The following is a 26,065-nucleotide window of genomic DNA, read 5'->3' on the forward strand; positions in this document are numbered from 1 at the left end:
TTACACTGCTAAATTAGGGACTGCTAGCGCAGATAGCCCTCGTGTAGCTTTGCGCGAAATTCAAAACAAACAGTCAAATACTTGTCAAAGAATGGCTTCCGCCAAAATGCGAACAAGAGAATTACACATTTATGGTAATATTTTGAAAATTCTAAGCCAGAGATTTATAAAGGGAAAGCACATATATATGTGTGTGTATGCATTTGTACTTTTTTCAGTTCTAGGGTTCTTTTCTTCGACAATTTGCTGTAGACAGTGAATGTTAGATTTGGTAAGTGACGTAATAGGTAAAATCAGTTCCTCCGTCAGAAATCTTTGAGCCCGGGAAGAGTCTTTTGATCGGGCTTCCCTCCCACAGAAACTTCAGTTCACGTTTCTAACCGAGCCATCTTCACCTCACGTATCCACGGGAAATGTTTTAGGAATATTATACTGTAGCTTGTGCCTTAAAGGCACATCATTTTTCTATTAAAAACAACGAGCTCAAAAACATTTATCCCTAAAGAAAGGAAAAACAAGTAGTCCATACTTATGTTCTAGTGATATATGTATTCCCGGAGATAATATGAACTTTTTGTTTAAAAGTGCATTATATATGTTCAATATAAGTATACATAATTGAGTATATACCAACTCGACTTGCATTATTGATATTATAGTAAACTAAAGCAGTTTGTGTACCTTACGTATAATTACCTATAATATTAATGTGTGCATTCTCATTGTAATACATCGTACCCATTCAAATATATTGTGTACAATAGATTTAACAAAATGAACCGGCATGGCCAGGTGGTTAGGGCGCTCGACTCCGAATCTGCGGGTCGCGAGTTCGAACCCTTGTCCCACCAAACATGCTCGCCCTTTCAGCCGTGACAACTTTAAACTGCATAGTTCATCGGTTCAACATTAGTTAAACTTCAGCAAGATATTATTGTGTTTCTAAAACCGTGAAGTGGTTCAAAATCAAAACTAGGTTGCGTATCTAAGAGAGTGTGCGTACTGATAGACAAGACCGAGATGATCACACTGTGAACTGGAGTGTTTTACAGACGTGACGCTTTAGCGAAGGCCGAAGTTGCGCGAGTTCTCCAGATGCCCGGCCTCGGAACAAGTTACCTGGCTATCCTTCTTTATGGGTAGTATAGTAAAATGTATAGCAATTTAGCTCATCTTTTACAAATCGTAATGAGAAATGAAGACTGGCAAGTAACCCAAATGCAATATCTGAATTAGTATTTCAGCAATATCTTATTGAAATACACTGCTTTTTTTTACACCAATTTGGGGTCAGTGAGATCAAGAGAAACAAAATGACAAACATTTATATTTTGTACAAAAAATGTATTTCCTTACGCAAATAAAACGATTATAAAAAGTCATTGTATAGCATGTTTGGCCACTCTAATTATAAGAAATTTCATTATAGTTTAATTTGAATACTTTGATTTTTACAGTTTTATTTCTCTAAAAAAATCAATATTGTTTCTGAAAAACTCTACGAAAAACAGAAATCTACTTCTTAAAAATGTAAAAAAAAAAACATTTGAATTTTTATTCATCATTTACCGGAGCGCCAAACTCACGGTTTTGAGTGTTCGAAGTAGTTTTTAACAGCACAGTTTTATACAGTATTTCATGGCATATCAAAATATCCAAGCAACACAAGTTGAAGCGGGATTAAAATACATTTTAAATGTCAAGAAGGCTATCTGAGCATAATGAATTAAAACGGTATAGCACTGTGTATATTACTTAAATTGGACTATTTAAAAAGTATATGGCTTTGTTACCGTGTTCTATAATACTTTAAATTAATTTTTATTTTCTCCATAAGCATTTTAATCTTGACCAAGATATTTTTCCGCTGCTCAATTGAATTTGTTAACCAAAGGCAAGTTTAGTGTAGCGTTTTATGAACCGTATCTAAAGAAATGAGTCATGGTTGTAACGTTACATACGAACCAACAACTATTTCACCATTTTGTTTCTGTTGAACCCTTACCATGAAATTGATATCAAAAAGTCCAGTTTTGTTACGGTATTTCAATGATATACTGTTTGAAAAGTAACTATTATTGACTTTTGAGCATTGATCATGCAGTCCTTTTTACTTGAAGTAAAGGGTTTTTTTTTTTTGTGCTCTCGTAGTTGTGTGGGTCGTTGCTCCTTTTTCAGAAACTTTTGTAATTTTCTTACTTGTCTGTCTTTGAAATTCCCTTTTTTAGTTTATTTAAATGTCAGCTCACATTGTTAACAAAAGACGTGTAATGATTTCATAAGCCAATCTTTCGTAAATCATTTTACTTGACTATTATTTAATTGTAAATAAGTAAATGCAGCTTAATTTATCATAACGTATCTTATTACTTTACCAAATGGGACTAGAACCAAATTGGGTAACTTAATGAATTACTCTAGTTGCATCTTGAATCGTCACATACTTTTGAAAATTTTGTTAGTGAAGATAATTCATTACGAGAAAAAGAATCTCACAATTAGGATGGTTTTGCTTTTATTAATATTAAAATGTGAATTTTGAACACCAGTTGAATTGTTCAAGACAACATTTGATGGACGTTCTGTCAGAAACGATACGAACAAAGAAATTTTTTTTTTAAATAACGGCCGAAAGTATAGTGACGAAGATGTCTGTAGATTCAATGTATTTTAGCCGTTATACGGTTTTCGCACTTTTTGTGTATACATTAATAATATTATGTATTTGTATTTTGTTATATATTGGTTTCATTGATTTATAACTTAAATTTTAGTTCGGAACTTTATAAATGGTTTACTTTTAATCCTAAAATATTAAAACAGGATCTCTTCCTCAACCAGAGAGGCAAAGTAGTGTTTCTGGGTGGCAAGAAATTCCGTTGGTTGTTTCTTGGAGACATTGTATACACCATCAGAAAGTCTGGAACCAGCTGTATCCAAATGTGCAATCCATATGATGGTAACATACATCAATAGGGAGTTACGAGCAGTCAAAGGATTTCGGATTGACCGCACCACCGTACGGGTAACAGTCACATACACTAATTGATTTTTTTGTCAATTAAACTGTACGACTTTTCTTCATTGTCTGTTGGAGGTTGGAGACCTTGTTTTTGATATTTCGTTACTACTACTATTATCACAACTGTCCTTGTCAGCACCAAACTTATTTTCAAGTGCCGCCACAATATCTTTGAGCTTGATAGATGGATTTGCCTCAACAAGGATTGTCAAAAAAGTCCATCGTGATAGTATCCACAATGGCTGCACAGGTTACAAGTCGAACCTTACACGTGCAGGTAATCGAGGACATAATGATGATTGATGATGATATGCCAAAGAATAGCAAAGTTCTAGTCACGGACAGCGAGGCTTGAAACTGGCTGCTGAAGACCTATTTGGTTATGGTATGAAAAACAGATGCAAAGATGGGCGAAGAAGAAGGCTCACATAGCGGACCAGACGGTTACACTGTCATTAACTATAGGGTTTCTTTCTGCTGATGATATGGCCAGTTATAACTCGGTCAGTTATTGCCATATTTGGAAACTGTAAATTGTATGCTACATCCTATACAAGTTTCACCAAAATCGGATAAAACCCGGGTTTTTTATGTCCGATACCTGCCACCTAGAGATAGTGTGTTAATAATACATTAACATTGCATTTATTTATTTTTTATCAGTTGAACGCGAATCTAGTAGGAGCCTGCTGTGACTGGTTTTAAAGAATATATATATATATTTTTTTACAAGGTACATTTGGATAGTAATAAAAAGTACGAAGAATGATGATTTTTTTGCGTTTGTTTAAATGCAATACACATATACTAACTGGCGTGGGTGATGTTATGCACGTGAATGATAGCTATCCCTTTTTACCGCAAGCTTAGGAGATAGTTCATTCGTGATCAATGACACGTGCGTGACCACGGATAACCGCCTCAATCATATGTACAAAAACTTGTTTCACAGAGTTGCGGCTGAGATGCACATCGTCATTCTTAGGCGTTTCGTATGACAAAGTAGCAAAATAAAACGTTACCTACACGAAACATTACCATACAAGGGTTGATTATGGAGATTTGTGTTTTACGGTATATATGTGATACATATCGCATGGCGCGAAAAATTTATTCTAATTACCCGGTAAACTTTATTATGTGTCAGTGTATTTCTGTGTTTTTCTTTTTAAGTTCTAATTAAACACATCAGAACTGACAGTTTTGTTGGTTTATTATATACGTAATTTGTTTTTCAGCCACGTCAAAAATAACTTGTAGACAGCATATAAACAAGCGGACTTTGCTCACACAGTTACACATATTTGCTTCGATTTAACGATGTTATATATGGGTTAGGTTTTATCATGCATGACTTGTGACTTTAGTTCACTGTAGTTGGATATCAGTTTGCAGCGTATGAAAAATATTCTGTTTAGAATGTTTTCAAAACATATTTTGTGTGTTATTAATCTATGTCGTGATATATATGCATGTATGTATGTGTTTTGAACTGTTAAACGTGACAATAACAGCGTCTGTGAAAATCATATTTAAATTTTCTGGAATTACAAAGAGAAACACCTCGGCAACAATAAATATATATATAAAAAAAGTTTATTGAACAGTCGTTTGGGAATTTTCTCATTTCATCGTCAGCGATCCGAAATATAGTTGATACAATGAATTGTAATGCAAGACAGTAAATGTACAATACAGTACAATGAAAGATATACGAAACATAAGTTAACCATAAATAACAAACATGAAAATGACTTAAGTTAAAGAGAGCTGAGGTTATTGTTCAGTGTTATGAATTATTTTAACTATATTTGAGTGTAGAGAGTTCCATTAACTTTCTACACTCAATTATATATTCTATGGCTCGAGGTTCCCGCATTGTGTTGTTTTATAGGCTTAGGGTCCAGGTCCACTCTTATATAATTGAGTAGTATAACGGCTAGGATTTGGAGCAATGTGTTTAAGAATTGAACTTGGTATTACAGTCGGTAGCTCATTGATATAAGCCAAAGATCCTAGATTCAAGTCTTGATTAAGTATATTCCTAACTTTTGGTGACGAATGGTTTATAAGTTTAGAGAAAATCGACCTTTCCGAATGAGTGGAATGTAAGATGTGAAAGTTCAAAAAATGCCAGTGAGCTAAAAAAATCTTCTTCATAGAAGTTGGGACTATCCAAAAAGTTGGGATAAACTTTCGATCCGTTTCCTAAGAGAACAAAAAGTTATACAAAGGAAAAAATAAAAGCGCCGTTATTTAACTGTAATCCTTGTAAAGCAAGAGTTGTCAATTATTATTAACAATAACGGTTTAAAAATTTAAAATGGGGTGTGCAGATCAAACATCACAAATCACTTGTAAGTTAACAAACTTATTTCGTGACTCAATTCGATAATAGGACTTAATCGAATTGTCATTTCTTATTTTGGAATTTCTGTGCAAGTTATTCTGGGTCTATGAAAACCCCCTTCATCCTTTGTATTAGGGGAAAAAAAGCGACGATAACTTTATAATTCAGCTTCTTGATACTGCTAAGCCACTTTGCGCATGTAATGAATGTGTCTTGAATTATGTATCGTTGAATTATGTTATCGTTTTTATTATTTCAAAAAACTGATAAAAAGTTACTTGAGACTTCTAGTGCAGTAAGGTCAGTTTTCTTGCCTTTGTTTTAAAAATTTCTCAATTTCGGTTCGCGTGTATAATATAATGCGTATCAGTAAATTGTAAATTGCTTCTTTTTTTTACGATCGGCTATGAAACTTTCGGATTCACATATATATCTATTAATTTAATTTACTATCGTTTTCGATTTTTTTTTTATCAATAAAGCTGCGTCTGTAAGTGACTGTTGTTAAAGGACAGGAGATTCAAGGGCTGTAGGTGGCAGCACAGTCGCCAACATTGTATTGGTTTTTTTTTCGTTAACCGTTGGTTGTTTCCAAAAGTTCTTTGACATCTTTGAATGTAGTTTATCCTGGTCTTCATTGTCATCTGATTTAAACCCTTGTTATTTTTTCTTTCTTTGGAGTTATTAGAAATTTATCCCCACAGATGCTTAAGGATACAGTAACTTGGAAAGTGTCTGGAATGTTTTAGGACGATTCATAGTATTGTGCATAATGATAGGTTATGTGATATCACGGGAAAGAGGACATTGAACATGTCATTCACAGTCCAGTGAGTCTTCCAAGAGTGTAGTGCAATGTTTCTAAGATTCATGCCGTTCGTATATCATACTACTGAATTACCACAGATACAAAATGTAGGATGCATATCAAAACAGCCTGTATGCTGCCGTTCAAATCATGCAAATAACCCTTGTATTAATAACAGTTCAAGTTTAACTGTCCGAATAAGGGTTAACATGTATTAACCTCACTTTGACCTTCAAATGCAGTGTCATTGTCAGCGAGATCCCAATATTAGTAAATTATATTTTTACATCATAAAACTGTTAATACATTTATTCAGGTATAGCCGGATGTGGCCCTGTGATTAGCTTGCTCGGATTTTGAGTTTAAGGACTCGCGATTCGCGTCACTATTCAATTAGGAGTAGCCCAAGCGTCAATGATGGTACTGTTTACTAACTGCTTTCCCTCTATAGCTGTCGATTCAAATGAGGGACAATTATGCACAGAAAATTCTTTTGTAGCTAGGCGCGGAAATTCTGATAACATCATTCAAATAAAACAATTGGCGGCGGCGGCTGTTGTTTTTTCCGCGCAAACTTATGCAATGGGCTCTCTGCATTCAGTCCACCGCGAGGAACTGAACCCCAGATTTTAGCATTGCAAGTTACGAAATTTACAGCTGACCAATTGAGGGGAATAAGAGCTCCACACAACATAACCTGTGTACAGTGGTGTATTTAACGTTGGGGGCAACGCACCGGCGGGCCCTCAAAGTAATCCGAAACAACAACAACAACAAATTCTGTGCCTATAGCTGATCAGTTACGGACGGCCCCCCTAATAAAATTGCACCGAGTAGGTTGAAGTGTTAAAAACGCCTTTACCTGTGTAGGTCGATATTCCGTCGGTCAGTTCTGTACTTGTTTTATTTATTATGCCTTAATATTAGATTTAACGCGTTTCAGTTTGATGAACTGTTAAATTTTTATTTTAATAAACGTTATTCTAATAGTTTCATGCGCTGAATTAAAAAAAAAATATTTCTTTGGATAAATGATAAAGTACCGAAAAGGACGATTAAATTTATTGTTCTTTACGGATAAAAAATAGAAATTAATTTATAATGTTTATGGACTAACTTATAGTTCGAAGAACTATTTTTGTAATCATTCAAAATTACCTCTGAAAAAAAGATGTGTCGCACAGAACACCGAATGAACATCAAATTTCTGTCTGGCCGAACTATTTGGAGATGCCAAAGAAGCTCCTGAAACGAAATCATATTCAATTAGGAAAGGAATCTGGTTAGAAGGAACAACACTGAAAAAAATAATGATGTTTATGTATTGTTGATGCAAAGAACACACAGGCATCAAATTTTACAAATACGAACTTCACATGAATGGGTGTACTCTGGTGGACTACAACAATTATTTGAGAGGTGGTAGACGTTTATCTGTGTGAATTCATTTGGCGTCATAGAAACCGAAATGAAGATCTGTTTAAGCAAATTTTAAATGAAATTTCCGAATTCAAGTGTTAGGTTCAGTACTTTCTTACCCTTTCTTCAAAGGAATACACATATTTTTGAATTCAGCCCATGAAACTGTATTAGAATAACGTTTATTAAAATATAAATTTAGCAGTTCATCAAACCGAAAAGCACCTTAGATTTTTGTCCCCCTTTTTATTATTCCAATATAAAATGTCTCTAACAAAAAATAGGTTTCGTGTGGAAGAATCTCGTGCAGTGACTATTATAGCCGTGTTTAAATACCCCTACTATTTTATATTGAAGTGACTCACTTCCGCTTAATTTTTCTTATGTACGTGTAACTGTATAGCACAAATCTTTTATTATTAGGAAATAACTGATGGATAACAAGTTTGACAATGATACACCACAACTTTTTTTGTCTGTTTAAGAATGTACGTAGAACGTGTAATGGTTTTGAAAATATTTTTCGTTTGCGGTTGTTCTTTGCTTAGGGACGTACTTGCAGCTTTTTTTTTAAGTTTTTATCTTTTATTTAAATAAAATTTGGTACACGGAATTAACTTATGTCGTAAGTAATTGCAAATGTTTTAAATTTTGCTTTATTTGATATCAGTGGTGACCTCGTAACTCTAGACGATTTGTTCGGGTTACATTACGTTTATCACGTATGCTAAATCAGAGTACAGGCACAAGTGTCTGTGAGTGCAGTTTTATTTCAGAGTTGCAAAGTGGAAGGCGTATAATTGATTACAGTGCACGAAAATTACTCTCTGGTCATTGTTTAGATGCAACTCTGGTTATTTATTATTATAAAGAAAAGTTCTTTGCCCCCTTTTTTCAATATATTTTTCTTCCAAATATAGCTGTTACCCTAAGAACGTGTAAACAAAAAGACGATCCCTCCACATACGATTAAAGAAACCCACGAGGGAGAGCCACGTGTGTTGGGCCTCTTGCCACAGTTGGCGCCAGATTGTAGTGCCTTTTGGGCACTAAAGACTAGTAAAGATTGTCTTTCTTGCTTTAGACGAAATTATGCACTACTTTCTAAATGAAATTAACTGTTAAGTTTTGGTTTATACTGGTTGTTATGGGACAGTTTTGAAAACGTTTTCAACCTGGTCAAGAATATATATTTTAAAAAATTACTCTCGTCTTTAGTAGAATTTTGAAGAAATATAGTGAATCCCACTTTTCATCATCATATTTGTTTTCTATATAGCCATTGCCAGAGTTGTGTGAGCTGATTTGGTGCCTGGGGCCAGTCGTTAATTTTGCACCCCTTCCTTCTGATTACCCCCACTCCATTTTTTTTTAACCACTAGTTTCTATTTTATAAGAATGTCTAGGTATATGTAATAATCTGACTAATTTTTAAAGCATTGTTTATTAAATTATTGAAATAAATAATAGATTACACCTTTAATTAATGATGTTATATTCAGTGATAATTAAAAAGAAACTACACACAAAATGAATTAAATGTTACAACTTAAAACATAATTGGTAACAATTATGCATATAGGCATAAAGAATTATTTCTAATTTACTGGCTTATTATATGAGACATGAATATTGGGAGATCTTGATTTTGTTAGCATCAAAGAAAATATTTGAAAATTTAAAAGTTTACTTTTCTGGCTTTTATTGAAGCAAAAACCCAATCAAAATTAATATGTTTTGCAATGTGATTTTCTATAGATAATATTGCTAAACTGGAATAACTCTAGTCACATAGATGTTCTAAGATATGTTTTAATCAACTTCAGTTTGATAAAACCTAATTCACAAAAAAGTAATTGTGACAAGCACCATAAGAAACAGTCTGTATGAAATTACTACGTTAGCATAAGAAGAGCTAAGAGACCATTTTTAATGAAGTGCTGTAAATCTAAAGGAGTAGCAGTACAAAGGTTTGGCAAAATTGAAGCTGATTGAAATGTAAACCTTTCTATTTTAGTAATAATCTTCCTTATTGATATCTTCGACTTGTTTTAGAACCAAGTCAGATGCACACTTCTTTAAATTGTCTATATACATTGTCAAGAGAGTGAGAACTTTGTAAAGAAGTTTAAATCATTACTGACATCTGCCAAAGTTTGAGACTACCATTTAATTTGCAATATTAGGGTGTCAAGGACATTCTTATATTGTATTGTTAATATCTGTTTGTTGATTGATGCCTCTTCTCGATTCATCTTCTTTACCTTTCTCTTCCTTTTTTCCATCAAATTTCATTTCCAGCGAGACTTCTTGACATATTTTAGTTACTAGGAGCTTAATTTCTTTATAATAGCATGTGAATCTCTCAGATGCTGAAGTGTGTACTTCATTGCAGCTACATGTTTCAAAGCTTGGTTGACTGAGATGTCAGAATTTTCTTGATGTGGTATATATGGTTTAACATATTGTTATTGTCTCACATCTCAAGGAGGTAAATGAATTTAAAATCTTTCTGCTTGAGAAGGCTCTGAGAAAGGGAAACCTTGTCCCTGGATTAAAGTTTTCCAGATATCTTTTGTAATCCATTTAAAGCACCATCAAGTTGAGTGACCCGTGAGTGAATGGCCTTGTCTTTAGGATTGCATCGTGTATCTCTGTGTACCTAAGTGTGCACTTCAGTTATCAGTTGTGATTCAACATTTGCAAATTCTGAAGAACCTCGTATAAGCACAGTGTTTTGGCTAGCTCAATATTTCTTGATGAAACTAGTAAATTTTAAACTATTTGGAAACATTTTCTATGCTTCCTTATATACATACTTAGGTGGCATTTCCTTTTGTCATACTGTGATTTCATCTTTAATTCCTGGAATTGTGTGCATAATATAAGATGTGAAATAAAACTTTTTTGTACCCATGTTAGAGTTTCAAGTGGTAAACCATTTTAACTATGTGTTGATAAAGCACATTCACTTTGCTGTTCCAATTTCAATCTAACTTGTTTAGCTAAGACAGCCACAACTGCTTATTTTCTTCTTGCTTGGAGATGTTAAAAGTAGTGTTTTGTCTGAATACTGATTATCTGACCAAGTCCTCCTTTGACCGAATGGCTCCACAGGACACCTTAAACTATAATTAAGTATAAAATTTTTGACAAAAAGAGTAAAAAGAAAATTAAAGAATGAGTAGGATGCATTGACAATACTTTAACAAAGGGTTGTTTAATAATTCTTTGTGAATACTCATAGTTGGCCCTGTCTAGTGTAAATAACTGCCAGTAATATTCTTTTTACAGAATTATAATATTGATCTTGTATGAATACATTTTATAGTACTTTAAACCTCAAATATTCCAAATCAATGAGAAATCCTTATCAGAAAGTGAACATTTCAATGTGCCTTTAATAAACAACAACTAATAAGCTTAATATGAGTGAAGTTTTATAGGAATGCAAAAACAAAAATATCTAGGTCTGGTAAGTAATTTTAATTTATTTGAGATGATAACTCACCTCCAAACACAGAAGTGCTATTTTTCTCATGCATCTGACTATTAGATTAAGATGTCACTGGTTTGAGCTAACTTCCACCACATGTGTTAACATGAACTGTGTGGTATATGATAACATCATTATACAACAATAGCCCTCCACAAATAGGAGGGTGACACAATCTCCTTGCACAGCAACTCCCCTATCCATTTGCACTTGTGATAAATTCCTTCTTTTCCTCAACATTTCATTGAATAGTCATGTTCAAGTTTCTTGTCTGGGTTCAATTTGATGAGACTTGCTCTTGTTAGCAAAACTTTGATTTTTGTTTTCTCTAGTTTTTATTTCAAAAACTTTCTAAATTTTTATCCTAAATTCTCAATTGATGGCAACTTGAATTATGTCCTGTGTGGGTGAAGATGTTAAGCACAAAGAACTTTCTGCTGTGACTTTGAGAAACTCATTGTACAACATGATGTGGAATCCATCATGCATGATGGGCCTTTTATTCTTGTCCATTCAGCTGACATCCTTTCATCTCAATTTGAGGTTGAACAAGAAAGATGAATTTGATCACCTGTTCCCTCCAGTTTCAGTACTATCTATCTATTACTTTCTGTAAGCTACTTATAGCTTATCAGTGACTTGTTTCAGTACTATCTTTCTACTACTTTCTGTAAGTTACTTTTAGCTTATCAGTGACTTGTTTCAGTACTACCTATCTACTACTTTCTGTAAGCTAATTGTAGCTTATCAGTAACTTGTTTCAGTACTACCTATCTACTACTTTCTGTAAGCTAATTGTAGCTTATCAGTGACTTGTTTCAGTACTACCTATCTACTACTTTCTGTAAGCTAATTGTAGCTTATCAGTGACTTGTTTCAGTACTACCTATCTACTACTTTCTGTAAGCTACTTATAGCTTATCAGTGACTTGTTTCAGTACTACCTATCTACTACTTTCTGTAAGCTAATTGTAGCTTATCAGTGACTTGTTTCAGTACTACCTATCTACTACTTTCTGTAAGCTAATTGTAGCTTATCAGTGACTTGTTTCAGTACTACCTATCTACTACTTTCTGTAAGCTAATTGTAGCTTATCAGTGACTTGTTTCCTTGGCAGATTAGCTTTCCTTACACTTTAATTTTTTTTCTTATATGTTTGAATGTTATGATGATGATGTTGTTTTTTCCTCTACTTTTTAAGAGTTAAAACTCCAGTCATTGTCCTTTTGGTGCATGAAGTTGACTGAAAGATCTCAGATTCTGCTCTGTTAATTTAGGATGGAGTCTAACTGTCCTAGTGCTTATTGGTAATAATAAATAGTCTTGATTTTGTGTGTGTGTGACAGAAACAGTTCACACCCACCATACAGTTTCAACTGAAAGTAAGTTGGTGCAACTTCTATGATACATTATTCTAATGATCTCTGTAGCAGAATATTTTTTTATGTTCAACTGGCACAACTGGGTTTTGTTGCAAAAATTTTAATCTTTCATAATTTTTCCAAGAAATTATTTTCCTGTAAAATGTTTGTAGTTTAAAGTAATATTTTTTAAAGTCGATTAACTTTCTTTAGCAACTACTAGTATATAAGCCTTCTGAAATGGCATAAAATAAATTTTAGAAGCATTTTATATTTTGTTCGTGCCTCATTTTCTGTAGAATACAAAGCAGGTAAGTGCACTTGCAGTTATTATCGATATACAGTTACCAAAACAACAGGAAACATAAATATTTCTTTCAACATTCTTGTATTTGCATGACCACCAATGAAGCAACCTAGACATTAAAAGATTAATGGCTCCCACCATATGTTGGCAAGATTAAAGTTGACTAGCTATGTTGACCTCTGTGTGTGGATATAGGATTACTCTTGAAAGTTAAGCTAACTCTTGATGAATATGTCACCTTTCACTAACTGAGCTAAATTAATATAATCTTGAAATTTTACAAAACCTAGAGAAAGTAGTATATGTCAACAAGCTTTGAGAAGCCATGTATGTATTTCCCTCATTATTAATTATAAATTATGAAGTTAGAAAGATGCATGGTTCAAGTTATGTAAATTTATTATACTTTTTTTTTTCTATTTCTATGTTGGAAGGAATGTTTCTTTCAGTAAAGCATTTTCTTTTTTTCTTGTGAAATTTTAATTTGTAAAATTATTTTAGTGATTCACTTATACTTGACAATTACCAATAGAAATTCATTTAAAATATAATTTGCAATTGCTTTATAATTTAGGTACTTCAATAAAAATAATATATACACACATATACTTTTTTCTGAACAACAAAGAATTTTAATTCAAACATTCAACACTATTTAAAAGAATAAAAAGCTCAAACGAAAGTGGACTAATTAACTTTAAATCTGAAAGTAAACATACAATAAGTGTGATACTGTTTAGAATGACCTTGATGCCCTTTTAATACTAGGTCATGTAGTAATGCCTAGTTTGATTGTTCTTCAGCAAGTTTGTTAGTAGTTTTTATTATTCTAAACATTGTATTTTTTTATTTATTGTTTCATTTTAATCTTATATGGTGCATTAATGTATTATAGAATTTTAAACAAGTTTAGTTGAAGCCAAATTATGGGATTTGGTTGGCTGAATTTATTTTTTCTTTTAATACAGTTCTACTGTCCAAACTACCTTTGTTTTTAATGTGTCAGCTGTTTGCTGAATTTAGGTTTTTTGTTGGAAACGCTAGTTATTGGTTACACACAATTAATATACAGCTCTGATGTATAAAAATTAGTACAAGTTTTCATGGAGTTAAAACATTACATGAGCAACTAGGTATGAGTTTAGTACCGTTAATTTACATTGAAATGTGTTATTTTCTAGTTTTGAAAGTTGATTTAAAATATGCCACTGAAATGTTAATGTTTTATGGTATTGCAATGTTCTGATTTTTATTCTAGTGTCTGGGCTCAAATGTTACTGTGTACAACACTGTCCAAATAATGAACTAGAAGGAACATGTACTGCTAGAAAAGGTGGTCGATGTTTTAGTGCTGTAGAAGAAGTTGTTAACATGGCAACTGGGCAGTTAGAAGCAGAACGCACATATGGCTGCTTGCCTCCAAATGAAAGTGGCATTTTGCAAGTAAGTAGATACTTGATAACTCTAAATTATTCTATCAAAATGCTAAAAATATCTCTCAAAGAGTAATAAGGAAAGTTTAAGGTTAACTTGATGTGCTACAGAGGTGACAATTAAAACTTTACTTTTATAAATAACATTCAGTAAGTTACTTAACTTTTATTTTGTGAATCAACAATTCCAAAGTATTTGGTGAATTAAGCTTGAATTTAAAGTTTCTCTTATATGTAGTACTTGCAGAGACCTGCGAAACATTTGTAGTGAAATTGGTATCTTTATTGCAACTGTACTTCCTTAAATACAGAATTTCTAGAATAACACAAAAGAATCATAATTGCAGACACCAAAATCTACAAGTTCACTTGTCTTAAGCCTAACATTAGGCTTTTATTTAATAGAGATAAATTAACATTGCAACTTGTTTTAGTTTAGTTAGGACTAAACTTTACCATACCTAATATTATCAATAAATAAATGTATAATATTATTCTATAACCTAACATTAGACCTTGTTAAAGGATGACGTGGGAACATGTAGATATGGCTCTTTACATTTGAAAATACAAATATAAGTGTACCAAGAGATGGTATTAATCATTATTGATAAACTTTCTTCCACAATCTCCCTTTCTTTTGATCAATAAGATATTAATGGTTGAAAAGAACAGGGTGTGATCTAAGTAAGCCATCCCTATACTACAGGTAAATTAAATGACAAGTGCCCATTCATATCAAAGGATTTTAAAATGACTGAGCAAAAATATTGTCTTATGCAAAAGCAAAAAATCATAACAGCAGATATATTTTTTTTCCTGTTATTGTGTTATGCGTTACTGCTTACATATACACACAGACAATTGGATGAGTGTTTGTGGGATAGGCAAATCAAATGTAAGAGAAGCATATGTGTAAATAGAACCTATGCAGTGGTGAGGTACATCATAATAAGCATCGCATGTTGAGTAAAATATGGACACTGAATCTCACATCTGAACTGTTCACTGTCTGTAGTCATTTGTAGCAAAATGGTTGTTGAATATAAAACAAGGAAATGAAAAAACACAGTGAGATAGGTTATTAAATGTTGACCACTGGGGATGATAGTTAAACATTTAGCCTCTGACATTGGAATTTCTGCTCCAAAAATCACCATCAAAACTTGTATTATCAATATAATGAAACATCAGTGACAAGATCAAGAAACAATTTGTAACAATTGAATAATGTGAGACTTATCCCATTATACAAATAGAGGGTGTAACTGAGTGATAATGTATTATCATACTATTTTGCCAGTGCTTTATTCACAGGAACTCTCCTACTGTTCCAATTCTTTTGCTTGAACATTGGTTTTATATATGCAAGAGTCTTTGATTTTGGCTCAATTTTTCTTTCAATTTAACTAAAGGTGTTCAGATTCTGCTATATTGTTATTTTTCTTGAAATTCTAAGATAACCTAAAATACTGCTGTTATATTCTGTTTTTCTCAGTGTTTACTTAAACCTTTTATGATATGTTGTAAGGTTACTGTTAAAGTTTTACACACGTGTACATCAGTGACTGGTGCCTGAAAAGTTTTGAGCATTCAGTATGGTATTTATGAGTATGGACAAATTCAATCCTGCAACTTATTTGTGGATCAAGGTTGCATGTGTTTGAAATTCATTTTTATTTGCATGAATATAAGTGGTTAATGAAATCTGTAACAAAGCAATAGTATAATACTTATGATCAGTATTCAAAGATTAGGAGAGGATTAAGCTTACTTTATAAGATCAATTTGAATACTTGAATACAGAGCAAGTTGTTGCAGATGTGAATTGTATTACCAAAAGCAACAATTAACACCTTGATATTTGGTTCACGTTCTATTTCCAACCATTCAGTAATTCAGTGCTGTCAAATAGACTTATGTTTGGAGGAATATGTCATAGCTTTTTCCAAGAATAGATAGTTGAGTAGTAAGTTTGTTAAGTGGTGTGGGTCCAAAAGAAAACACTTTGAAGAAGACAACTGTCAGTAATCTCCATGGAAGCAGAAAACTTGCATAACAGAGCATCTAGGATGGCAATGGGTTCTAAAACTACTCCCAAAACCATCTGATAACCTTCACCTGAAAAATGAAGGTTATTATCACAGAAGAATTCCACACCCCCAGAAAAAAAAACAACAAAGAATCTGGACATGTTTTCTGCTGCCGTTGACAAAATAATATTGATTTGAAATTGACAGAGGTTAACAATCTTACGCCCAGACTTTGAAATACATGGCTGTTTTCTTTTGTTTAGGAATACTTGTTGGTCAACTGAAACTGTAAACTGTATGTCACTTTGATTCAGTTGTTCAGTATTTAAGAATCTCTTGTGTTTTTCGTAATAATAATGATATTGAATTACCTCAAATTTTTGCACTCTACACAAACATAGCAAGGAAGTTTCAGTATTTTTAAGTAGCACAGTTAATTGTTAGAGGTGCTAAATGCTTTCTACACAAAATGATGCAGTAACAAAATTTAATCTGTTAACTAATCCCTGTGCTGTCTGTGTAAGGTAACTTAGTAAAAACTTTTATCTGTTACGTTAAGTGTAGATTTAGTGATTGCTCTCAGTATACATAAGATATATGTTCAGAATATTTTTTCTAGTAGCTAAACACACTTCATGTACATGCAACCTTTTTTAATGAAATAACATATCAGAAACATTGCATTAGTACTGTAAGAAGCACCTTTGTAATTTTATTTTTAGTTGCTAAGTTTATACCCTGTAAAGGAATCAGAATGGGAAATAGGCCGAAGTTCTGATAGTGAAGCTATGGAGCATTTCAGCATTTGTTTATGTAGCATCACATTACAGGTCTAAAAGATTTTATTGAATATTTGTTCTGGAAAAGGAACACAATGTGTGACTTCTAATTGGTACATTTAGATTGTATGAGTGCTTGTAAGAAAAACTTGACAAGTTCTGCCTCTTATGAAAAATGCTATTGTATTTATTACTTTAGCCTTTAATATGAAATTTTATTTGTATAGCTAAATACACATTCTATGTTGATATGTACATACTTAAAATTTTCTTTGTACTTTTATGATTTTTATAATTATGTACTTAATAAATAATGTGCAGAACCCTATGCACAGTAGAGGATATTACTAGTTCTTTTGGATATAGATAACTTAACCATAATACATACGTATTTACTTGATTTCCTTTTTTTATGCTTTCAATGCTTTTGATCCTATGAATCACCTAAGTTTTCATACATGAAAATAAATTGAATTTGACTTTGTAAACAAAAATATATGTACCTTTTTTTGCTTACTCATAGATTTAAACAACATGTGTTTATACTTAGAAGATTTTATTCTTTAAATATAAAAGTGGCAGTAATTATGTATCACGTAATCATGTCAGTATGTTTAGTGGGTGACCTAATTTTCATCAGCTTGTAGACAGCTGTTAAACCTTAATAATAAAATTAATCACAAATAATTTGACTGAATATACCATTAACTTAGGTATTGTTTTGTAAATGGGTCATTTCTATTGGTAATAATGGTTCGATTTTTGAACAAAATTTAGTGTTTTAAGTACAAGCAAAATTGTAATATTGTTCAACAGTTTTCAAAAATAAATGTTATGCTTTCAGAAAATGGTTATATACTATATAATAGTTTCAGTCAGGTGTTCCTTACAATGTTTACTCTTCTGCTGAACACTTTGCGACTCTTATGAAGTTGATTTTATTTCAAGTAATAATGTAGTTTAACAATGCATAATGTGTTAGTGTGCATGCAACCTTTTGCATTTACATGTTAATATACAATAGAAGGTTTATCTTGGGTATATAATGTTTTATGCATAATGAAATTGGCCTTTAACACAAAAACAAATTGGTGCTGTAGCTTAATTTTTTGGTTACTATTCTTTTATCATAATTTTTCTTTTTGGTTCTTTTTCTCTTATTTTATATTTATTTACATACTTTTTGTCAATATTTTGTCCATTTACTCTACTGAAATGTCACAATCCCCTTTTAATGATGCCATAGTCAGTAACAAATATTCTGTAATGTGTAGGAATGGTTTGAGTGTTGTCTATGATAAGGTGTTTACATTAGCTTGATGTTTATAAGCAAATCTCATTAAAGTTTCTTGGAACAATGTTCTCCAACAATAACAGTTCTCCTGGCAACAGTTGAGTATAAAATAAGTTGACATAAATTTTATACTTCTTTATTACTTAATTTTTGCACTTTTTTTCTGGGGGGGGGTTGCATTGGACTGGTTTTATTTTTTTTTCTGAAAACAGGATAGCAGCAGCGAATTTTAATTTCTTCATTTGTTAGACAAAAATGGAATTTGTTTAAGTAAAAAAAAGTTTCAAAATTTCATTTTACATTGTTTGGTGTTTCAAACTACTTGATGTGGAACTATTGAATAGAATTTTGTTCTTTTTAATATGACCAAAGAACATTTAATTAATTATTTCTGCTATATATATGTTTTACCAGATTTTGAATTAACCACAATTCTTTTGGACTCTCATAATTGGGCTATGCTTATGTGAACTTGTTATTTCAGTGTAAAGGAAATCTTGTTCCTCATCGCATACCAAAGTCTATAGCATGCTGTGATGATAAAGATATGTGCAATGAGGCTTTAAGTCCTGTGTATACAGTAATACCAACCACCCCAGGTCCAGGTGAGATGAGATTCAATGTATAAAACAAGAAAAATTAATAAGCAAAAACCTTTTTTCCTTAGAGAAACTTGACAAATTTTGCAAGGAAGAACTTCGTAAAACTACATTTTAATTTATCATTTTCAACATTTTTATCTAAAAAATTATGGAGTATTTTCATCAGTGACATTTAATTTATTAAATTTTTTTGCATTTTAATATAATAAAATTAGATCATTTTTTGCTACCCCCAAAAAAATGTGTTTGTCAAAACAGAATTTTTTAATCGAGAGTGAGGTCTTGATTTATTTCACACACACACATTTGATTTTAGGAGAATTCTCAAGTTTTGATGACAGTGTTCACCAAATTGCACTTCTCATATCTGTGACTGCCTGCTTTATCTTCCTGATTGTATTTGTATTAATTGCCTACATAAGGTAAGATGCTTACTTTGACATTTTTTAGGTTTTACATTAGTACATTTATATATGTATGAGAATAAACAATTACAAATTTAAGAGTAAAATGTAAGAAAGCCAAAGTGTTGAGAAAAGGAAGTTTGCAGTAGTATATGCTTAATTTAGACATTGATATATGGAATGTTTACAAGTTGACCCGTGTATTATAATGCAAAAAAAGTCCATGAATCTAAAATGGTAGAATATTTTATTAAAATATTTCATAAACTAACTACATTTGTTTTATTTATTTATATATAGTGCTTTGTTCTATTACCATTAATGTAGGAAATGTGAAAAACTTTTAATCTCTTGACGATTTTCTTCATATTTTAGTTCATATAATGTTAAGCATACCATACATAGTCAGAAATATTGAACAAGGTTTCAACCAAAATGTAAACTTATAAAAGCGTTACTACAAATTTATAGCCTTTTTTGTTAGAAAAAATGTTGTTGTTTGTTTGACACTTATTGTGATAGAAATAAATTAAAGATATGAATACTGAAACAAAAGTAGCACTTGTACGCATACTGTAATTACTATTTGGATTTTAACTACTTATAAATATTGTAATTGTTTGAAGACTACAGAAACATTTATCTATAACAAGAGCAGGTAAGGATATTTAAGTGTAGTGACTACAGGCAGCTAAATGTGTGTGACTGAAGTTTTTTTTTAGTTTTGTATTAGTATTTAAATTAATCGTTACTGAAAGAATGCACACAAGAAATAGTATCATAATATTTGTTGAGAAGAAAGTATAATTATATGCTATAAACTGATCTTAACCAAAAATACCATTTACAAAATATAACCTAAGCTAGGACATGCGTGACAAAGGTAACTGTCCTTCTTTTTAAAAAATAAGGTCATTGTTCATCTGTAAGTGTTTGTCGGTTTGTCTTGTTTTGTGTGATTTGCAGAGTGAAATTGACTGTTTCAACCTGAAAAAATAAAACATCAAAAGAAATAATTTGTGAATATCCAACAAGTTACAACTAACTGGAGATATGAAACAACTTTCTAATCAACAATGTTAAAAATCTTGTTTTCCCTATTTCTTTCATATTGTTGAACAGTTAGTTTCATTATATGTCAGTGATTATGTGTACAGGCAAGAAAATTGCTAATATTGTCATAAAAATAAAGCCACAGAAAATTTAATTTTATAGAAACTACCCTTATTGGATGGATTTACAAGGCTGTACTCGCATGGTGACAACAAAAATTGTCTAAGATGAAAGAAATTTTTTTAGAAAGAAAACAGTGCTTCACAACAAAGTTTCTAAAATTTCATGAGGAGATATACTTTTGCAGACAAGTTTTATTTTACTTATAATTCATTTAGTGCTGCCGATGAAATAGTAGTCATAGCAATTTTATATATTTTCAGTATCCAATTATTGAAATTAAGACTGAAGATGGGTTGAAGCACTATGTTCTTATACATGACTCAAACTTTTAAGAATAAACTTTTTTTGTGTAACATTAACTTCTATATTAAAGTTAAGAGTGAAATTTCACAGCGTATGTTATTACTAAAGAATTTTATCTGTTTGTAGGTGCAAAAAACGAGAAGAAAGACGACAAACTTACATTGCTTCCGAACAGTGTAACTCTTTTATTACTACAGGGGAGACTATTAAAGACTTGATAGATAAGTCCTTAAGCTCTGGAAGTGGATCTGGCCTTCCTTTATTAGTAAGTTAGAAGTGCATTGTAATGAAAATGATTATAATTATAATATAATTATGATTATAATAATTATAATTATTATCTCAAACATTATAATTGGGAGAGTGTTGAAGATCAAGTATCGATGTACAATTACATATAATACAGTGAATGTTTTAACTATCCCACCCATCCTGTGTTTATGGGGAAGACCCAAGTAAATAATAATATTTACTACAAGATGATAAATGATATTTATTATTGTATTTTAAACTAAATTCATAGTGTTTTATTGAAATGGAAAATGTGTAAATTATGATTTTTAATTTATATATATTAAAATTTGCAAGAATTTATCTTCCAAACTCTTGATTTTATTGTAGTTGTCTACTAGTAAAAACAAATTTTTGTGATGCAGCTGAAAAATTTTGATAAAATATATAATAATAAATATTCTTTAGACAGTTTAAAGGTCTCTCTGACTTTGAACAGCTTTAGCTCTTAAGTATGTAAATTGATAAAATTGTGATTTACAAATGCCATAAAAAAACTTCTAGCTGACTTATAAGTTTTATAACTACCTCCTGAACTATTAACCACATTTTAACAAACGTCTGATAAAACATACAGCAATAAAAATGCTTGGACAATAAATCCATTACTCAAGAGGCTCAGTACACAACTTTAGGAAGTCAGATGTTTTATTATATAGGTTAACTGAAGGCTGTATAGCTCAAGTTTCACTTTAATCATCAAATTAAAAAACAAAAAAAACTGTACATTAGTAAGAAATTATTATTTGCACCATGTTATAAACACTGTTATACCAGAATTATAGCTCAGTCTTTTGCTCTTGTAAAATTATAAGAAAATATAAAATTTCAAGATTTTTTTTTCATTGTGTGTGAAATTAATGAATACGTTGCTATGAGGTTCTGAGTCTAAAATTTGAAATTTTACCTGCCACCAAAAAGTAAGGAAAATGAGGCAAACCATTTGCTTGTAGTTTATCTTATCTCTTAAAACTGAAATAGTGAATCAAATATAATAATTCTTGTATATTTTTTAATGTATTTGATCTGCCCTCAGCATATTTCTATTTACAATAAAACATGTTAAGAGGAAACCTTGTAGAAAGTTTTTGTTTATTGAAATGTTAATATCTGAATTAGAAAACTTCATATGAGTGCTTTTGTTTTTTGTATTTTTCTAATAGTTTCATATCACAGTATATCATTTTTATATTTAACTGTTCCTGCCCTTATTTGTTTAGAGCATGGGTTAGCAATCTTTCATAGAATACGAGCCTTTTTGGGGGAGTTAGGCATGAGATCAACAAATTCAGAGAGCTACAATATACACTAGACTCAAGCTGCTCAAGGCCTACTTACTGCTACTTACCAATATTACAATGCAAGGAAAGACAATTAGAGCATCAACTTTTTTTTCTCACAGTCTAAAGGGATATATATTTTGTATAAATGGTGGCCTAAGTGTTACAGGCTGCTAATACTATGTTTATGATAGAGCCAAAATAACCTCATCTAACAAATTTTTGATCTAGAAGATGTTTTTCGCTATTGACCAGTAATAAGTTTTCTGCATATTTCTATCTCTCTAGTTGTCTCCTTAACTTGTATTCACCTCTGCAAACTTTATTAGAATTACTTGACCCTTATTGTACTTCCACTTCCTTTCCTCGTGCAATACTAATTTTCTGCTGTTTCCCAGTCATCCAGGAAATAGGCCCCTCTATCTTTTTTTTTTTTTTACTTCCTTTTCCTTTTCTACATTCATATTGATAAAGATAGTATGGCTAACATGTTGACCAACCTTTTTTTTTATCTACTTTTAATATTTTTCGTATTTAAAACAAAAATATTGTGGATTAAACATTAACCTTTTACATGTATTCTGTCAGTACTATTTTCCAGGTTTATTGAGTTGGTAAGGTTACAAGTAATTATTTTTTTGTGATTATTTTCTATAATATGTGTGGTTAAGCCTTTTTTGACTGCAGAATTGTAAGATATGCTACTCTACAGTGGTTTTCCACTAAATCTGTACTCTATGTTGTAAGTAATATCAATACCATTCTAAAGTTTTCCATCTTATCTTTATGCTACTCACAGATTTGACTTCCTGGGAAAAACTGAATGGGTTAATGTCAGAGTTGATATACTCCTAACATTCTATCCCTAGTGTTATGAAACTACACTAGCTAGCTAAAACATATACACAATAATTTTGTAGTGGATTTTTTTTTAGTTTGTTATTTATCTTCACCTTTAAACACTAAACCTGATTTATCTTTGACACGATTTCCTCATACTTCTGTCAGTCATGTGTGTACTGTTTTGATTGTACTACTGTAGATTTTAGTGTGCTTATGCTGTTGTTCCATAATCCTTAGATACATAAAGAACTCCATATTAATCGTTATATATATATATTAACTAAATAGTCTCTACTAATTAACTAAGTGAATTTGGAGGTCTATTCCTGGAGATTTTTTTTCAGTTACATTGTAAACAAAGGACAATAAAAATGACATTAATTTCATATGTGTTATTATTTTAGCCCTTTAGAACTACACCATTGTGAGAAACTGTCAAATAATACCTCCTTTCTTTGTTATTATCACTAAAATACTTTCACACCTGAACAAGTGTGACAAAAACTTATTTAATAATAATATCCAATAATCTACGTAAGTCAGCACACTCTTACTTATAAGTAATTATTTCATCCTTGGATTCATTCAGTTTTCTAAATTGCATTCAAGAAGAAAGCTTCAATTTTAAAAACAAGAAGTCAAGATATTCCATATCTTGGATTAGTGAGGCTCATTTCAAGAACTAATGATCTTTCATCAGAAAATTAAGCCTGTGTTGACTTATGTAGGTTATTGGCTTCTATTATTATATAAGTGTTTTGTCATACTTATTCACGTGTGAAAATATTTTAGTGATAAAAAGATCTAACCACCAGGTAACTTTCTTGTATTATATTGTTCTAAACTGAAGGTGACACAATGAACTATCAAACAGTTTTAAATAATAGAGTAGGATAATAACAATGATATAATGTGTGATACATCATTTCATACAATAGGGAATAATACCCTAAGCCCTGACTACATTAATAAGTAAAAGGGGTAATATATTGAGTTATGGACCTTGGGTATTGTTGCCACGAGGAATGAAATAATATCATTAATTTAGTTTATTCTATGTTATTATTTAAAGTTTTTATACTGGTTACTGTAATTTTCATTTTTGACTAAGTTGATATTGGGAAAATTTGGAGTAACAGATTGAAATGTCTGTTTATTAATAGTTCATTTGATACCAATCAGCAGGTCTTAATTTACCAGTGTAGGCATTATATACTAAAAGAAAATTGAAAATGTCTACTATGTCACATTAATTACCAAAATAAGATAAGAGGTTCACTTTCAACTAGCAGAGTACCTGGCATTGCTCAGATGAAAAATGGTTTTAACTGATTTAGTTCTTTATTTACATGCTAATTTATTGATCTACTTTAAAGCTTATTTCAACACACTATTTTTGTCTTGCTGTGAGGAAGAAGATATTTTTTTGAAGCTGACTCTCTCTTCTACTGTCTTCCTGTTCCTTCTTTCACAGCATTGGCTTTTGCTGTTCTTTTAGATAGGTTTAACCTTCATTTTGGTGGGATCACCTAGAAAAAATTTAATATCCTGAGTTGTTTTGATTAACTAAACCATATTAATCATGATTTTTTGCAAAGAGCACAAATGAAGGCTTCACGAAGTTTTGAACTCGTTTTAACACATAATTGATCATGGATAGAATGATTAGGAGAAGTCTTCACAAAGAGAGGAAAAGTAAATAATAGCCCTCTTGATCACACATTACCAAAAAAAATTCCACCCTTTTCAATTTGAGACCAATTGGTCATCCTGTTTGCCAAAAATTGCAATATTGTTCACTTTGACCTCAAAACAGCCTCTGAGGCCACATCAACATAGCCCACGTTACTTCCCCGAGAGAGACATTTATGCCTATATATAGACAGAGAAAGAGAGAGATATAAAAACTTGGTAACTGTTAATTAGTTAGCCATCATGTATTTGAAACAATTGTATTTAAATATTGAAAGTTACTGGTGTGTAGAACTGAGTTTAGTACAAATTTCATATGGCACGATAATAATTGTCTTAGAAAACACATTTTTTTCCTTTATCAGCTTGTAAGAGTGAAAGCAAAGACTAAGGTTTTTTTTCCCCCCTATTTCATTCTAAGCTTTTTTTGCATTCATAGGTTCAACGAACAATAGCAAAACAGATCGAGCTGATCAACAGTATTGGAAAGGGGCGGTACGGAGAGGTGTGGAAAGCTAAATGGAGAGGAGAGAATGTAGCAGTCAAAGTGTTCTTCACAACAGAAGAAGCCAGCTGGATCAGAGAGACTGAAATTTATCAGACTGTGTTGTTGAGGCATGAAAATATTCTTGGTACGTTTGTTTGTGTATAAGATAATTTTTATAGTTGTTGGTTCTTTAGCTTTTGCGATTATATGTATATATATTTTAGTGTCGTAATAAGAACTCTAAATATTTTTGCCTCATTGAATATTTCTTATGTAGGTTATCTAGTTTCATATTTATTTAACAACTAAACCACCGTGACCCGTTGGGTCAACCACTATTCAGAGGTTATGAAGAATTCATGCTAATTTCAATACTGCACTGAAATGAAGGTTTATTTTGAGATGATTTAATTAAATATTTCAATCCATTTGTGTTATTCATAATTCAAGAAAAGATATTTGATTGTTGATCGGGAGTAAAAGGAAAGACCATTTCATTTTTCAAAAAAGTGAAGTAAGAAGTTTCGTAAAGAGCGCGAATGGTTGTGTGAATGATTTTTTGACAAACAATCTCAGAGTTTTAGTAGTATATAGATTATTCAAGATCTTGTTTTTGTCATCTTACACCTTTTAATGAAGATGGGAACATTGACACGGAAATAATATAATAGCCAATGCTTGGCA

General features: G+C 31.5%; 1 protein-coding gene across 1 annotated transcript in view; it reads left to right on the forward strand.

The window, feature by feature from the left end:
- The window catches only part of LOC106460237 (bone morphogenetic protein receptor type-1B-like), a 64,715-nt gene that overhangs the window by 23,456 nt on the left and 15,194 nt on the right, over positions 1-26,065 (forward strand). Inside the window, exons 2-6 of the mRNA XM_013919958.2 lie at positions 14,023-14,207; positions 18,788-18,908; positions 19,222-19,327; positions 20,915-21,053; positions 25,334-25,526. Coding sequence (XP_013775412.1) covers positions 14,023-14,207; positions 18,788-18,908; positions 19,222-19,327; positions 20,915-21,053; positions 25,334-25,526 — 744 coding nt within the window. The remainder of the gene's footprint in view (positions 1-14,022; positions 14,208-18,787; positions 18,909-19,221; positions 19,328-20,914; positions 21,054-25,333; positions 25,527-26,065) is intronic.

The sequence above is a fragment of the Limulus polyphemus genome, unplaced genomic scaffold, assembly GCF_000517525.1.
Source record: "Limulus polyphemus unplaced genomic scaffold, Limulus_polyphemus-2.1.2 Scaffold1, whole genome shotgun sequence".
Taxonomy (NCBI): Eukaryota; Metazoa; Arthropoda; class Merostomata; order Xiphosura; family Limulidae; genus Limulus; species Limulus polyphemus.